General features: G+C 40.1%; 1 protein-coding gene across 4 annotated transcripts in view; it reads right to left on the minus strand.

Annotated features, from left to right (window-relative positions):
• The window catches only part of Grm1 (glutamate metabotropic receptor 1), a 394,906-nt gene that overhangs the window by 8,386 nt on the left and 369,022 nt on the right, over nucleotides 1-17,498 (minus strand). For 2 of the 4 annotated variants that reach the window (NM_001114330.2, XM_063280712.1), the window contains exon 9: nucleotides 3,228-3,312. The exons of the other annotated variants lie outside the window; for them this stretch is intronic. In NM_001114330.2, the coding sequence (NP_001107802.1) occupies nucleotides 3,252-3,312 (61 nt within the window). In that variant the 3' untranslated portion in view covers nucleotides 3,228-3,251. The remainder of the gene's footprint in view (nucleotides 1-3,227; nucleotides 3,313-17,498) is intronic. 4 annotated transcript variants of the gene reach the window in all.

Raw genomic sequence — 17,498 nt, forward strand, 5'->3', positions numbered from 1 at the left:
TTACCTGACTTAGTATATGCTCTCTTTCCCCACCTTTCTCTCTCCAAGATCACTCACTAGTAACTAGTGTAATGAAATGAAAGGGGGAGTCAGGAAATGCCAGGGTGTTCCAGTAGGGAAAGAACAACTCAACATGAGCAGATTCTCTGAGTCACCAGCGCTAGGGTAGCCTACCTATTATTGCCCCAAAGCTGCACTTTGATATGGTCCCAATCTGGGAGTCTATCCATCCTAATATCTAGTGGAGCTATCCATCCTCTCACCTGCATACGCATCAACCAGATGACACCAGACGGAAGGTGGCTCTTGCAGATTCTTAGGCATCGGGACTATTTAAACCATTTGAGATAGGCTTCTGTTTTCCCAGGAAAACCCAAGTTACTTTCCATATTGACACTAGTTCCACTACTTGAAATGTTCCAGAAAAAAAAAACAGCATATTTAGCATAATCTCTTCACCATGGAAGATTAGGAACCTAGTTAAGCCATCTTGCCTATTGACTGTTACTCACAATACAGAGACTCTCAAACGTACTTTTGCAGGTGAACGAACTCTTCTTATGTGAGAACTCCATAGTTTCTGTAGCTAGGTAATCTTGTATAGCATTGTAAGTTTGCTTCTTCTCTCTGAATTCTATCCGTAACATTGGCTAGGCACAGAACCACTGTCTGAATGAAATACATAGTTTCCAAAGTCAAAATATTTGACTCTTACTTAGTAGTCTGTAGATCAACTGATCCCTGGATCTTCAAGCTTCATGATACAGGATGAAGGACAACACACAGATATCACACACACACACACACACACACACACACACACACACACACACACACACACACCATTTTGTTTTTCAATAACTTCATGGTTTCTTTAAGGAACCAATAAAGTAAAAATATATACCAAGTTCAATTTTATCAAAATCAATGAAGCATGAAGATCTCTAGAACTTTGTTCTCGGCCTGAGTGCTTACTGTTCTGATAAAATTACCGAGTCATTTCCAAACTGCAAGAGAATTCGGATGGTTATTGAACTTTTTCAAGAAAGTTTGAAAAGGTCTTTGGGTTTTATTCATTTACTAGCTGATGAAGGAAATTCTCAGGTTGAAGACAGTGTTCTTGCAGAAAACGTGGGTTTGGTTCTTAGAACTCAATAGGGCATATCACAGCCATCTATAACTCTAGGTCCAGGTGATCCGACACCCTCTTCTGGCCTCTCTGGGAATCTGTATTCAAATATATTAACAGACACATATACATAGACTTACAAATTATTATAAATGATAAAATGTGTGTACCAGGGAATTGTCCTCATAGTGGTATCCCATGTGTGGTAAGAATCATTTTGGAAACACAGGTAGGAATATATCGTGTTACTTATGAAGTTCAGGTCAAACACTGTCATTTCTTTTATGCTCCCCTCTGCCAGATTTGGATTTCAATTGCCAGTCCCTTGCTGAACTTCAGTCCTCACAGTCTGCCTGGCAAATATAGAGCGGTTGTGTTGCTCTGCCTAGATTATTCCTCAGCGGCAGGCGTGACAGAGACAGACCAAAGTGACCCAGTTTACCTCTTATGTTAGTCTCTTTGCATGCTCTTTACAAAAATCAGTGGATACTGGAGGTTAAAGAAAGGACTTTTTTTTTTATTTTCTTTTTACCAGGACAACCATAACTAAAAATATCTGGCCTTAGTCTGAGGGAAACAAGTTGAAAGCCACTGATTCTTTCTGTTCCTTCACAGTTTGAAGACAGGAGGCTGGAATAGCCTGTTCTTAAGTCCCCAACAACCCACCTGTTAGCTTCGCTGATATGTATATTTTTTTCTTCTTTAATCATCACCAAAGAAGTGTATTTGGGTTGTACTTTTGGTCATAGAACTCACCTTTAAGTCACGAACTGTCAGTTGATTTTTCTTTAGCCCTGCTGCCCTGACAGGGCAAACACATCCATCCCTATCAATCTCTTTTGACAGGCAGCCAGCAGCTGTCACAAATTAGCATCCCCTTGCTATGTCCTTGGAGAGACTCACCCACAGTGCAAGAAATATTTACCGCCTTTAGACTTGGAAGAATGTCAAGGAGGGCATCCAGCTATGGTACAGTGGCTCTGATAGTGGCTTCCCGAGTGCCACACTACAGACACTGGCATGGCTACCCAATGTGTCCTTCCTACATCTGGATGATTGTTTTTGTGGAGGCTGCATTGTTTGTATATAGGATTCTACAGGATTAACAAGAGGAGGCAGTAGACTTCCTGGTACACTTCACTGAGGAAAGGAAGAGGCAGCATGGCTCCATTTACCAGTCCCTGCTGCCAGCTCGGTACTAAACATTGAAAGGAATTGGGCTCTTCTAGCTGAAGAGCTATTCAAGCCACAGACACCTCATCAGTGGGCTCCCTCGTGCTGCAGGAATGTGTACCTTTGACTCTCCCAGGCGTTTGGAGGGCTGTAAAGGAACAGCTGATAAAAACCACAGACTCCGTGCACAATGAATCGAACATGGTCTAGGTGCTTTGGTTAACTTAAAGAGACACTGTCAAGGAGCTAAAGGTCAAAAATTGGACCAAACATGCAAAGTTTTTATCTGACTTGAACGTCTGATAAAAATCATACAGAATGCTGGGGAAACTGTTTTTACTTGTTTACTTGTTTATAAAATTTGCTTTAAGTGGAACTCACAAACCTTTCGTTTTGTGTTCCCTAGAGTGTGGGAGACACCCGGCAGTGGCTCATGTTGGCACCCGCCCTCACACACCCACATTGTGGGACTTTTCCATAAATTTCAGCTATGGCTTTTACTTCAATGCAGACGCGATTATTTCAAACATTTGTGCAACAGCGCCGGGAGTGGGGAGGCAAAAGGAAAGGAAAAGAAAAAAAAGAAAAGAAAAGGCTCTGTTTGCCAAGAAGAAGCTGACAAATTTGTTGAGGGGAAGATTCACTTTTGAGCTCATGAGTGGGAGTCACAGACCAAAGTGAATCCTTAAAGCTGGGGACAGTGCTGCATTGGAACAGAAAACAAGCAGAAAAAACTAACGGCTTGACAGTGTCCTTTTAAGAACGATGGACGATTGGATAAGACAGTCGTGCAAACCACGGCACGTCCATGAGTCCCTCATTCTTGATGGCATGCACCACAATTGGTTCCATGTTAGAAAGTGGAAATACCCAGGAGAGAGAAAGCAAGGGGCAAAACACTGTGTTTCCATGCAGCTTTTCTTACACATTCACTGCAGTGTGGGGGTTTTCAAAGCTGCGCATGTGCCGACGGACACTGGCTGCTGGGCGAGAATTCTGGCTGCCTCTTCCTGAAGATGGAAAAGAAAAAGCAAGGGGTTAAACAGTATGTGCACAGCTATTGTGACTCCACCACTCAGGAGGTGCCCGGTCCAGAGCAGGGCCAAGCTTGGCTCCTGAACCTTCCAGTATGTCTCTGCTTCTGCGTCTTGCTTGGAACGAGCAGCAGTGACTGGTTCTTCCTGTCGGGGCTCCTTTCTCAAAGCAACATCAGTGGATTCACTTTTACATCACAGAACCAACTCTTTCCCATGGATCTATCCTAGTCTGATTCTTTCCCTTCACTGCGGACAGTAGACAGTCGTGTGGATTGACTTTCTACCACAATGCCTCTTGATGGCATTTGTAAATTTATATCTGAGCCCATGGCTTTCCTATTCATTTTACATTGTATACCATATTATTCTATCACAAAGGCATGACTGCCATTTCATTTCAAGTCTCACGTGTTTTCTCTTGCACTCATAAGATTTTATATGTATAATAGTAGAATGTCAAGAGACCCACCTGTTGAGGTTGGAGGACTCTGTCATAAGGGGACATAGCATTTCATTTCCTGGCTGATGATTCCTTACACAAAACGCAGAGTGATATGTCCAGTGTGTCATTCTTGGCAAGAGAGACCACTCGCTAAGCACAGCAAAGTTGATGGGGTAGTCATGTGGATGTAGACTAAAGCTAAGTTGAGTTCCCTTACGCTGAGAAAGTGTTAAGAAAGACCAGTAGCTTAGAAAGTGGTGGCAGGAATGGGATCCTGTTATTATGCCATACAAAAGGGCCATCTACCCTGGGAAAGATCTTCAGGCATAAGGTCCTGGGGAAGAACCACCAGCACATGTTCTTGGCAGTGTTGAAGAGGACGGCAGAGTTCAAGGGAAGTTTCTCGATTTAGGAAACTGTGGATTTATTTTCTTCAGTGAACTCACATATGTTTTCTATTACGTCTGTATTTGGTCACCTCCCCCCATCTTTGGTGATAGCACAGTAGGCATAACCAAAGAGGACCATGTCAGTTTTCTATCCCATCCAAACAGAAGACTAGAACCTCAGAAGGAAGAGGAAGAGGAGGGAGAAAGAGGAAGGGGAGGGGGAAGGAAGGGAACCATCGTGGCTTGCCCAATATTTTAAGCCTTCAAGATGATGACTAACAGGTTCTGAGAAGAAGATCTGTGAGTTTGAAACCCCCATGTAGAATTAATTCCGTAGAGTCATTTTTCAAGGAAAGATTTTCTACACATAGTTGAATATAGTAGGGAGAAGGCAGAGTCCATCAGTGAATGGACAGCCATTAAATGGCAAGCACTCACAGAACATTCAAAAGCACACGCTGAACTCTACAATCTGAATCTCTAGTCCAGAAATGAGAAATAGTGATGAGTCGGCATAATTTCATTCCTACTGAGATAATCCATTTATTTTTAGACAAGGAGACACTGTTTGCTGTTGAACTTGCCAACTAGGCTAACAAGGACATAAAACATGCCAACCTGAGTTCACAAATACCATTAAACTATGATCATCAGAGAGGAGACAATAAAGAGAAACGTGTGCTTGGATATATAAATTAAAATAGGAAAGAGCAGTTAGCTTGCAAAAATATTACTAAAACTCTCTTTCTGGAGAATATGTCCAAAGCACTGGGCTTTGTTGTTCTAGAATCTTCCCGCATGCGTTTGACTTTAAAATTAACTCTACTTTGGAGAAATGTCTGCACATTGCCTGGTCAAATGGTGTCAGTCACCAGAGTTCCCAGTAGGTCTAGCTTCAGAAGCCAGAGACTAGCACAATCCCTCTAGGAACCCAAACTTGCTACTTAGTATTCTGGGATCAGCCTCTTAAAATGCTCTCAATTTTATCTTTAAGTTTGTGTTCTGTAAGTGATGGGAGAAAGAGAAAATGGAGCATGTCTTGATTGAAGCATAAACTCACAGATGGTCACATATCATCAGTATCTCTACTTGCATGGGGTTTTGGCTATACCCTCCCATCAAGGTATTATCACTTTAGGGATCTTGGGCACAAACCCCAGAAGAACCAAGGTACCCCCTCTCTCTTGTTCTCTTTCTCTCTCACACTTTCTCTCTCTCTCTTGCTCTTGCTCTTTTTCTCTCTCTATTACTTTTTCTCTCTCTCTAAACATTCAGTACACAATTACCAGTTGGCAGGCTATGGGGGGAGATGAACCTCTTGCTTCTCCTTGATTCAGATGCTTCAGATGTCTCTGGACTGTTAGAATACTCTGGTTCGTGCATCTATAACATGGCTCTGGTAGGAAGCACATAGAAGCAGGTGACAATTTGAGTTCCCCCATGGTACCTGCACAGGGATTGATTAGGAGTAGAACTTTGCATCTTGGAGGGTGCACATGTGCAAGTCCCAGAATGAGTAGCTAGGGCAACAACTGGAATGAGAGGTTTTCCCCTGAGAATGCCTTTCTGTACAAGTGAACAGGAAATTAAATGACAGCTATAAAACTGAGAGAGAATTTGTAGATTAGAGATTTGCATTGCACTTTTAACACTTTTCCAGTTTTTGAACCAAGGACTTAATGTTTTAGTTTTGCACTGCACCTTGCAAGTGATGTAGGCAGTCATGATTGTTAGGGATGGGTAGCATACAAACAAGGTGGGGACTGTCCTTAGAGATAGGGCAGTGTTTGCACAGGTGCATTGATTTGCATGCTGGGAGAGCATCTGCATTTCTATATACCCCAGGGGAGCTGTGATGGGAAACTCAATGACTCTGTAGCTGACTCTTTTTTGGCATTTAGTGAACAGTTTGTGGTTGCTTTTGGGTTTCAGTTGATTGACAGCTTTATGTGGTAACTGTAAGAATTCCAAGCCACACTAATTGACTGTTGATAGAAGCAGTTGAGAAGAGTTCAACCTTCTTCCTGATCTTGAGGGTTTTGGTCTCTGACTTTTCCTTTGCATTTAAGTAAAATGCAGACTAGACCTGCCAGTGGGCTTTGAGTGAAAGGCATATTTACTAAAGATTGTTGCCCAAGGCTTAGAAACTCTGATGCCTAACTGGCCCTTTTACCAGCTACATAAATACTGAGAGAAGGAGCTTGGCTTTAGAGTATTTTTAGCAATTGTAAAACCACAAACAACTATAGATTCAGCAAGTCAGAGTAAAAGCTTGGAGGGAAAGGCAGCATATGGGGGCTTGTCAAATATAAGTCCCAAATCTGTGCTGGAATCTTTGGCACAAATTATGGATTTAAAGAAATCCCAGAATGTTAGTTAGAAAGATCTTTTCAGTAATTTCTTTGGAGAGTGCAAGGGTTTCCCCTCCTCTGTATCCTTCCCTTTCTTCTGTTCTTTTTATATAAATTTCCTCCTTGTCATGGGCCAATGAATTGTCAAAACTTTCTCCACTTGATTCTATTATCCAAATGATAGTCCTTTGTATAGTAGCCTACATCTCTTTGAGTATACTTAGCTCCAAATGGTCTTGTTTCATTGTGTTATTTTATCCACATTGAAGAGCCCCTCCATCAGTTTCTGATAGGATTTATGCTTTATGAGAATTTGAGAAGTGTCAGCAGTTCTTTTCCTACAGCATGACCTTAATGAGTGGACAAGGAACTCAAAGCATTTTGTGTCTTCAATTAAGTCATTGTCTCTTTAAGATTCACTTTTATTCATAAAACATTGGAGGTGTATGTGTTAAAGTGGCTCCAAAAGCAAAGAGTGGCTTCAGCTTCAGCCGTTAGTGGGAAAGATGGAGAAAGTCACTAACGGGAGACAAGGGCTCAGTTTCACTGTGTATTTAGGTTACCTTAATTCATAATGTTTCCAGATTCACCTGTACTTCCGTGATGCTAGACATCTTACTTGTTCAAGAGTTTCAATGAGTATAGCAGTATCTCAACTAAATTGCATTTTAGGCAACATCAATGACAGTAAGAGGGTCTGCCAGGCTAGATGAGTGTAAATGCTAGACAGAGTGTGGTGAGTTGCCTGTTTTTGAAGCTCCATGTCTGCTGTAGAGTTAGAGGTTAATCTACTTTTAGTAGAAGTGGAATGTTCTAGACAATGCCAGATGGTCAGTCTTAAGGATCTATGTGGCTCACCATGGGAAATAATGTGGCAACTGTCCAAACTAATTGTGAAGAATGGCACCAACCACTCAAGACCACGTTAGCAGACCGTGGTCTACCTTTTTGGTTGTCGCAGCTATAGATACGGAAGATCGTTTGTGTCTCTGATTGGTTTTCAGAAGCCAGATGCACTTTTCCTATTACCTAAATGTATTTTTCAGTTCTCAGTGTTAACTACTCAGAGTAGAGAACGGAACTCTGCAGGCATGCATAGGCTGCCTGTGAATTTTAATTTCTCCCACTTTTCTTTGTAGCGTACACATTTAATGCAGTGTATTAGGTTTTTTAATAAACACAAATGACTTTACAGTCATAAAATATTTCTTCATTTTCAAAAGCCTTAGTTTCTAAGGTTTGCAAGCTAATAAGAGACTATGGAAGACAATTTAATAAAGCTTTATTTATTTTCTACCACAGATTCATCACACATTAAAACCCACTTGCTCTGGAAAACACTAAGGATATGTTAAAGATTTCTATATAGTAGTCTATATACCAATCACATTTTAAAGAGAAAATCTGTTTGATCACTTGGAAGATCTCAATCTGTTTATAATATTTGTATGACTGCATTAGCAAATAATATGTATTTTATAGTATTAAATTTTGTGTGTTGACCTTATGCTATATCTTCATTGAACAATGACCCTTTTCATGGGGTATTACATGCACAACTAGTTTACTACTTGAACTAAGCTGAATATATTTGTTCCACAAAATTATCCATTTCTCAATGAATATCTCTTTAGGGTGTTTGCCATATTTGCTCTTTGGAGTAAACCCTCTTTAGCACATTTCCTTGCACATGAAAGCTGTGCTTTTCACAGCAGTTACCCAGAGGTTGGTCTAGTGGATTGTTTTCTATGGTACTGACACTCTCTGAGAAGTGTTTGAGAGGCTTACACTGCTTGGTGAGGTTCCATATTGCTATTTCCAATTCTACTTACATTTTCGACATTTAAAAAATTACCTTTTGATTATGAAAATTGTCTGATATAAACTGGAGTCTGCTTAACACAAACATAATACACCTTTAGCCAGGGTTGCCTACTAATTTTAACAGTCAAAGGACTGAATCAGTGCTTTACCTAAATGGCTATGTCACTTTAGGCACTTGAAACTGGTTTGTGGAAGAAATTTGTAAGAGGTATGAGCTAGAGAAACACAGAAAATTGTAAGCCAAGCTTTCTGGGTGGACTTGACAGGATTTCAAACTTAAGTGCAAGATGGACACAGAGGTAGTAAAGTCATCCTATACTAATGAGGTCTCAGATGGGAACAAGGACTCAATATGGAGAACTGTACCAGAAACTAGTTATACTGCATTTTGTTGTAATTTGACCTATAATCTGACAATTTGAATGAAACTGAACTCTGAAGTGAAAGGTCAAGTGAAAGTTTGTGGAGGAAACTTCAAGACAGCATTACTTGTAGGCTGTGGCCTGGTTATCACTGGCTGCTTTTAACACGGTTTATAGTGGTAATTTAGAGCAAATTGAAGAGTAAAAAAAGTTATAAAAATTGACTGTTATCAAGAAAAGGAATTTGAAAGTTTCATTCAAGGAGAACGTACTCTTGAAGGTATTAGTGTCATTAAAGAGAAGCTGGTCTCTCTGCACTAGACCTATAGAAAACGTCACTGGGATGAGTTTCATGAGTTAGTGGGGACCTCCTTATCCAAGACTCCTACATGTAAAATTCCAAACTCATTTGGCTTTCCTTTGAAAGGAGAGTTTTGCTAGGTGCTCCATTCAAAATGGGTACCTAGAAGAAAAACTTCCCAGGTCCAACCACCCAGACACTAAGGAGAAACTAAAACTCCAGTCCAAGCTCAATCGCTGTTCAGCTGGCAGCAAAACCAGCATGGATTTGTTCCCATGGAACTACTGGTTGCACAGGCATGCAGAATGTTAAGAGTTGCGAAGTTAGAGAGGAGTGTACCAAAGGCCCCAGAAAACCCTGCAGGGAAAAGCAGCATCAACCAGGGCCAAATGCTCTCCAGGCTTCCTATAAAAAGGATCTGTACGGAGTCGTGAAGGTAAATCCTGCGTTAAAGTTTAGGTAGACTTAAAATGTTGGACATAGCAGAAATGTGTGCTAAGAACGGCAGCAAGTACCAAACGGAAGCACTCCAAAGAGAGAATGGGACATTAAAGGGACATTAATGGGACATTAATGGGACATTAATGATACAGTTGTAAGGATGGGACTTTCCAAGCGTGTTGACAAGTTATGACATGTTCTTCAAATGCTGGACATAGAGGAATAGGGTTTAATCACTTCCCTGCTGAGTTTAGTCATGATGGATGAGAATCCATCTGTGATTCATTTCTCCTTCTTGGATGGGAAAGTTTACCCTGTGCCATTGTATTTTGGAAGTAGGTAACATCCTCGTTGATTTTCCCTGGAATTCACAGCTCAGAGACTGTTTTGAGTCTCGGTAGAAATTCTCAACTTAGATTTCTTAACAATGTTAAGAGTTTGGGGACTGTTAGAGATTGAAAATCAAACATGCAAAGATAACTGCAAAGAGACCTAGTATTTGGGTCAGAATCCTGAAAAATTTGCCTACAGCCATAATATGACTATTATACTTTTGTTTCCACTAATGTTTGTTTCATGCTATTGTTTATCCTTAAACAAAGGGTTGCTAATCATAAAATTAAGTTTTGCATCACATTATGCAAGTATCATACTCTTAAGAGCATAGTCACCATAGCCCCTGCTCCCCCGAAAACCATAGTTACATCACAGCTTTTTCAATATGCTAATATTGGAAAAGATTAAAGTGAGAGATTTTTAGGCGGTATTTAAAAAACTTCAGATTTTAGCTAAAATATAATACCTTGGAGAAAACCAACTCTTATGCTGAAAATGAGTAGAAAAAAAAACAAATAAAATGTTTTCAAAAACTACTTGCAGACATTAGAACGGTACCATGACAACCAGAATCCAAGGGATCAATAAGTCAGAGGAAGAGAATTTCAGTGGGAAAGCAGATAATCTTTAAGCTATTTTTCCCTCAGGGTATTTCATGATTCTTGATATAGAACAGCAAATAGAGAATTCAAGTAGAAGAACAAAAAATATGGGTTTGGTAGGGGAGGTCAAGAAGCCTTTTAATAAGGATGTAGACATATAAATTTGAATTTGTTTCCCAAAGAAGTCAGGACTTGAGGATTCAGGATCGTAGAAGGAGTGCAGAAAAGAAAGGTGGGGCTGAACAAGTTTTATGAAATTACAGTATATATTTAATTCACTTCAGTCTACCACCAGATGATACACAAAGGAAAAATATGAGGCCCTAAGGGGTTGGGGATTTAGCTCAGTGGTAGAGCGCTTGCCTAGCAAGCACAAGACCCTGGGTTCAGTCCCCAGCTCCGAAAAAAAGAAAAAAAAATATGAGGCCCTAAGTGAGGGCAGGTCATCCATGACTTATGATGGGTTTATACTCTTTTGGCTTTATGAGAGTGTGGACATGGTATACACGCAGTAAAAACTTTACTTTAAAATTTGAGTCAGTATTAGCTGTGCTGAATGAGGCTAGTGCCCAGAAAATTATCTACTCATGAAGATATATACAAAGTCCTCATTTAGAAAGAGGGCCCTCAGTAAAACCCAGCCAGCAGCACCCTCATTTCAAATGTGAAGTCTTCAGAACCATGAGAAATCAATGTGGCTCATAGTAGAAAAGGGATAAAGTCACATTCCTTAAACCACACATAGAAATTAGTCGAGATATATTATAGCATTAAATGTAGGAATCAAATTCACAAAGCTCATAAAGAAAACAGACAATGCCCTGAAGACCTGGTGACTGGCAACTATATTTTATAGTGGACATAAAAATAATTAAGCATAAAAAGTGGTCATTCTAACCTCATCAAAATTATTAACTCTCACTCATCAAAAAATATGAACCAATAAAATAAAACATCAAGTCAATCGTACAAGAAAATGTGTAATATATATCACCACTGGTTTGTTTTAGGATCTGGATTTTTCAATTTTTTTATGAATTTATTTATGACCTTTGAAGTAAAATGCTAACACATATATTAACATGCATAGATTTTAATGATGATTGATATGTTTTACATGAATATATGACATACCAACATATTCAACATAAAAACTAACTATAGAAATGATGATTTGGAGGCTGAAGTGATAGTTAAAGAGAAACTACAAAGATCTCCACACATGTTCTATACACACACACACACACACACACACACACACACACACACACACACACTCACACGCATGCACAAAAGAAAAAGATTGCATTATGCTTTTTGTCAAACATAATTGCAGAACTGAAACTCGATGAGTATTAAAAGTAAGAATTCTAGTTCAAAATGACTGCACAGACAATGTAGATATACTTAAACTATTTTAAAAAGAGAAGACGTTTCTCCTTTTAAGTGTGTGAGCAACATTTTTAAAAGTTCTTCTCACTGTTGAGCTGTGAGCAGTGAGAGTAAGTAAGTATTCAAGAACACTTGTATGGATGTCATGAAAAGAAGTGAAGATACAGTTTTAAACTATGCTGATTCCTCAGATTCTTCTTGAGGGAGGAGGGAATATGTTCATGGAAACACATAAACTGTCTGAATTTCTGGACTGCGTAGGCTGAGAGGATAAACAGCCAAACAGTGTATGAAACCGTAATTTCTAGTAGACGCTTAAACGATTTTTTGTCTTTCAGCAATATGATTTCATAAAACTAATGCATGATCTTAATCAAGAGAGTGTAGTAGGCCAGAATAGGGGTATTACTGTCTCTATTTTAGAGATAAGACAACACCCATCCTGAGCTCTACAACAAGTAAATGTGAAAGTATGGCATGCTGCTGTGACCACGTGAGTACCATTCCTGAAGCACTCTGGAGTCATCCCATTGCCTTCATGCATCCATATCTTATTCACTTCTGTGCCTCTATGTTCCTGTGTCCTAACTAGCATCCTTCTTTTCCTGCCTGGAAATGCTCTGTCCGTTGGCTAGCTTTCATAATTCCAGAGGTTTCCATTTAGGTTTGTAGGAGAGATAAGTCAGCTGCGGTTATAACCAGCTTTTGACCCTACATGCTACAATACCAACTTGTCAATCAAGAGGAGCATATTTCTGCAATAGTGGCTCCACTGTTGTAGCAGTCCTGAACGGATCTGGTGCCCACTCTACATGCAGGAGTTCAAATCTTACACTATGGATCTGGTCAAAGGCGTATGACTTTGAAAGCTATTGGCTCTTCTTTCATTCTGCTAACTGCTCATGTTGATCTGCCTCTTACAATTTTTATAGCCATAGATCACTGCTGTCTTCACCCTTGATCAAAGAAACTTACCTTTCAGCAAATAGCAGTTAACGCCATGATTCATGGCTGGCCAAAGTGCTAAGGACAAATGGTTATTGACAGCTCATCTCTAAATGGGACACCACTATCACTCTCCTAGGCTCCAGGAACATTATGGAAGAGTTGGGATAGAAAGAACATAAGATCCAGGCAACAAGAGGACTATAACCACTGTCTTATGGGTATGACCATTGTACTCATGAACTCACAACAGCTACTGTTATCTGCATAAGACCTGTACAAGATTGATTCTTAGATGAGGAAGAAGGCCATGGTTCCCTACTGGTACCTGAAACGTCCTGCTAGAGAAAGTCATTATCTTTAGTGATGTGACCCCTGAGTTAGTAGATAACTTCAGACCCATGCCCTGTGAACGGTGCTGGTTAAGCCCAGTGAATCACAGAGCAAAACAAAGAGACATGAAAAGTCTTATGGCAACTTGGTGGCAGAAGGGGGAGGCACTGATAGGGATGGAGGATGGATAAGAGAAGGCGGGCGGATGAGGGTGAATAGGATGAATTACATACATGTAAGGACTTGTTAAAGAACAAATTAAAACAGCTTAATACTTCCTGTTAACATTTCCGCATCTTTAAATTACTAAAAAGTCTCATGGTGTTCTGTAACACTTGCACTTCTTGTTATTAACCTTTCAATGTGTGGTCTTTGGTTAGATATTAGATCACACAAGGTGCTTTTGCCACCACTGTATTTGTCCTAGTGCCCAGCACGTAGCTGGTGCTTGAGAGTCATGATTAAGTAAGACGCTACTGTTTCTCTTGCAGACTTGAAGGGTGTCCCCAGCCTCAGAACCATTCTAACGACCTGAGAAAAGCTGCATCCTGGAACTTTTCCTAGAAGAACTCTGATCCTTGTAGGAAATTGTCCCTAGCCCTGTTGCATTGGTTCAGATATGCTTGAACCCCTCAGAGTTTGTGCGGGTGGAGACTTTATCGTGCATGACATTGTTAAGAGGATATGGAACCTTTAAGAGGTAGGGACTCGTGCAGAATGATTGGGGTATAGTAGATGCTGTCTTAGTTAGGGAATGATGCTGGTTTTTGGAATGAGTTGGCTCTTGAGAGTGAATTGACGTAAAGTAACCTACTTTATGCATTGTGCCATGCTGTTTCCACCATGATCACTTCCCTTTCTTCTGTTACATTGTGTTGGAGTCCGCAGATGGGGCCTCTCAATCTTGAAATGTGGGCTTTCCAAACCATGAGCTAAGTAAATGTCCTAAATTATAAGTAACCAGCTTAAAGTATTTTGTTATAGTGACGGAAAACAAATTAGTGTAAATATTGACAAACACCCTCTTTTATAACTTCCCTTCTGTGATGACACATGTATGTGTCTGTACACACAACTCTGTAGACAGCTGCACATGCAAGTGTAAGGGCAGAGGTTAAGTGTCTGTATTTCCTCATAAAGAATCTATCCTTTTGTGAAACAGGGTTACAAAGTGGCCTGGAACTTACCATGTGAAATAGGCTGGCTGGCCAGCAAACTCTTTCTCTTAAAGTTGCTCCTGCTAACAGAAAATTACTTAAGCAGAGCATACATCTTTAAGACTGAAAACTGGGGAAAAGGCATTCCCCATTGATTTCTTATAAATGGTCAGTTCTCAGCATCTTCAGCTGCACCATTCTCAAGACTTGATCTAGTTTGTCTGGCGGCTGACTCTTCATGTATCTCAAAGAAAATCTGCATACAACTGCCACTCAGTAACGTTTAGTCATTGCAAGGTTCCTTTGAGCCTTTGAAATAAAGCAAACTTACAAATTGAATTTTGGTGAACCTGAGTAAGTACTGTCTACACATTTTATTTGAGTTCTTGTATTTATTTTTGAGATATGGTCTTACATAGCCCAGGCTGATCTTGAGGCTTGCTACATAGTGGAGAATGACCTTGAACTCCTGAGTCTTCTGCTTCTCCCTCCCAGGTGCTTGGATTATATGAATGCCCCACAGCCCACCATTTATACAGTGTTGGAGATAAAACCCAGGACTTTGTGCATGGTGGCCAGACAGACACTTCTTTACCAGCTTAGCTCTATTCAAAACCTCTTCCTTTTCTATTTCATTATTTTATGCTAACAATGATGTTTTTATTTTTGGTCTGCATCTCAGGTGCATTTCACTTCAATAGACAGTGTTTTGGTGGTCTAAAGCAAAACTAAACAAAACCAAAAATCAAAATCAAACAAACAAACAAACAAAAACCCCACAAGTCTTTTTTTCCTTCTTCCACTTCAGTCTGATGCAAATGGAAGGCATTTTATGGCCTGAAACCCACAAAATAAAATTACCTAAGACCTGGTTTTACCTGTACTTCACTATGCTTCCCACACCTCTCAAACATGTGCCCTGCTCCTGATGCAACCTGTCCGTTCCTTTGCATTGCTACTGTTTTTAACATGTTACACAGACTATGTAGGCAGAGGGATGAGTCTCTCTCAGTAGCTGGACATGTAACAACACGCAGACTCAGGCGTCTTAGGATGGTTGCTCATAGACTGACCATGAGCACGGAAGAAACAGAGAATGGATCCACAGAAGATGTACAGAGAAGGAGAGAAAAAGATAAACGTCCAACGTCTCTACACAGGATCTCAGTACTCCATGTGGCCCAAAAGTATTCTGAATCTCACAGCCTGAGATACTCAGCGTGACTTTCTTATAGTCTATATGATAAATACCGCACTCTCCTTTGCTTAATTTGGCTCAATTAGCTGCCTATAACTCAGATCCACAGAGTTCTAATTTATGAGTCCACAGGTTCTGTCTAAATGAGCCAAAGCTTCTAATTCCGTTGGAACTGTTCTCTTGAATGCTCCTCTGTGATCTGCCAATTTTTATGCTCGGAGACTACATTTACAAACACACCTCCATGGCTTACTTTGCTTGTGAGTGAGCAGGTAGCACTTCCTACTGGTTGCTAAAGGGAACAGATGGGATGGGAATGACCTCATCCTTCTTTAGCTGGGGCCAAGCACAGACAAGATGCCAAACGGTGCCAAACAGGGCATCCTTCCCCACACCCACCGCGTAGTGAGTAGCACGCTCATGTTTTCATAAGACCTGTAGCTTTGCCATTCCACATAGTGTGCATAGAGAAATCTCATGGTGAAAATGCATGTTCACTGTTTCCAGAACATTCTTTCCTTGAACGTATAAGGAGTTCTATGTGGGGATATGGGCTTCTGTACATCTATCCATATTTTTATAATATTAATGTTACTAGATAACAATGATTAACAGGGACTCTGCTAGACACCCCAGTAGAACTTTTATAGAAATAAATAGAAATATGCAGTTCTAATAATTCTATAAGTACAGTTATGGGTCTTTTTTCATAATAAATATGTAGATGTTAACTAATCCCCTTAACTAGTAGCTTAAAAATAACACGACTGCTCAAACTTTTGCTACAGAAAGTTTCTGTCCTCCCAATATATGAATGAGAAGTTATACTTTAATGTGATGTCAATAGGTAGCTAGATCATTAGACCATGAGGATGAAGCCTCATAAATGGGATGAGTGCCTTTATTAAAATACAGAAGAGAGCTTGCTTCCTTTCTCTCTGCCCTCTGTCCTGTGGGACTATGAGGAAGACTCATCGGAACTCAACAATGCTGGCATTTCTTACCATCCAGAAATAAGTGAATTGACTTCCTACTGGTTAATCCACTTGTCTATGATTCTTCTTCTAGGGAAAGCCCCAACTACAGAACACCTAACTCTGTAGCTATCCTCCACATAAAACACTACATTATACCATGTGTTATTTAATGTGTCCTCTTTCATTGTAATGGCATTAGCTCAATAAAGCATAGATTCCTGTAGGGCATGCTCCATGGTTTATTCATTTTAATAAATTCCCAAACAATTAAATACATTATTAAAGTAGCAGACACAGACGTTTGTGAGTGAAGAAAATAAATGACTGTTTCTTTGTTTGCAAAGTGATATTACAAACAGGCCTGTCTTGGACCATTCTGAATGATCTCATGAGAATATTTCTAAATTCATTTTAGACCATAAGGGTTGTTAACAAATGAACCACAAAACTTGGGGAAGTTGACTACCTCTAAATCACATAACTCCATAATAAAAGGTGACCCTTGATTCAAGCAGGATTATCCTCTGCTTAGAAGTCATGATGTAATCTGATCATTGTCTCAGTTTACAACTCAAAAGAAGAAATGTAAATGTTAGTTGGGGATTTAGCTCAGTGGTAGAGCGCTTGCCTAGCATGCGCAAGGCCCTGAGTTCGGTCCCCAGCTCTGAAAAAAAGAAAAAAAAAAAAAGAAGAAATGTAAATGTTAAAAGTAGCTATTTCTGTGCTATTTGTGTATTTAGTATGTCCTTGATATGTCCTCGGCATGTCCTTAAGCTATTTGTCTTCTTGGTATGACCTTTGCTAGGAAAAGAAAAGGCAGAAGCTCATGGTGACCCCAGTTTGCTTCCCTTGGTGGCAAGCAGACTGTATTTATCCTTGTCTACCTGGGGTCCCCCACACTCCTCACTCTTGAGCCAGGGGCCCCTCTGGGTGACCTCCCATTCTAGCATTCTCCTCCACATTCAGGGCACTTCGAGAAAACGTTCCTGCACATTATCTCTTCTATTTTTTTTTTATCTCTTTTCCCATGTCTGCACTTTCTCTGTGTGGTGTGTCCTGTATGTTTCAAATGTTTTGACAACTGTGCTTCTTGTCCGCAACTCTTGCCG

Source organism: Rattus norvegicus, chromosome 1, assembly GCF_036323735.1.
Source record: "Rattus norvegicus strain BN/NHsdMcwi chromosome 1, GRCr8, whole genome shotgun sequence".
Taxonomy (NCBI): Eukaryota; Metazoa; Chordata; class Mammalia; order Rodentia; family Muridae; genus Rattus; species Rattus norvegicus.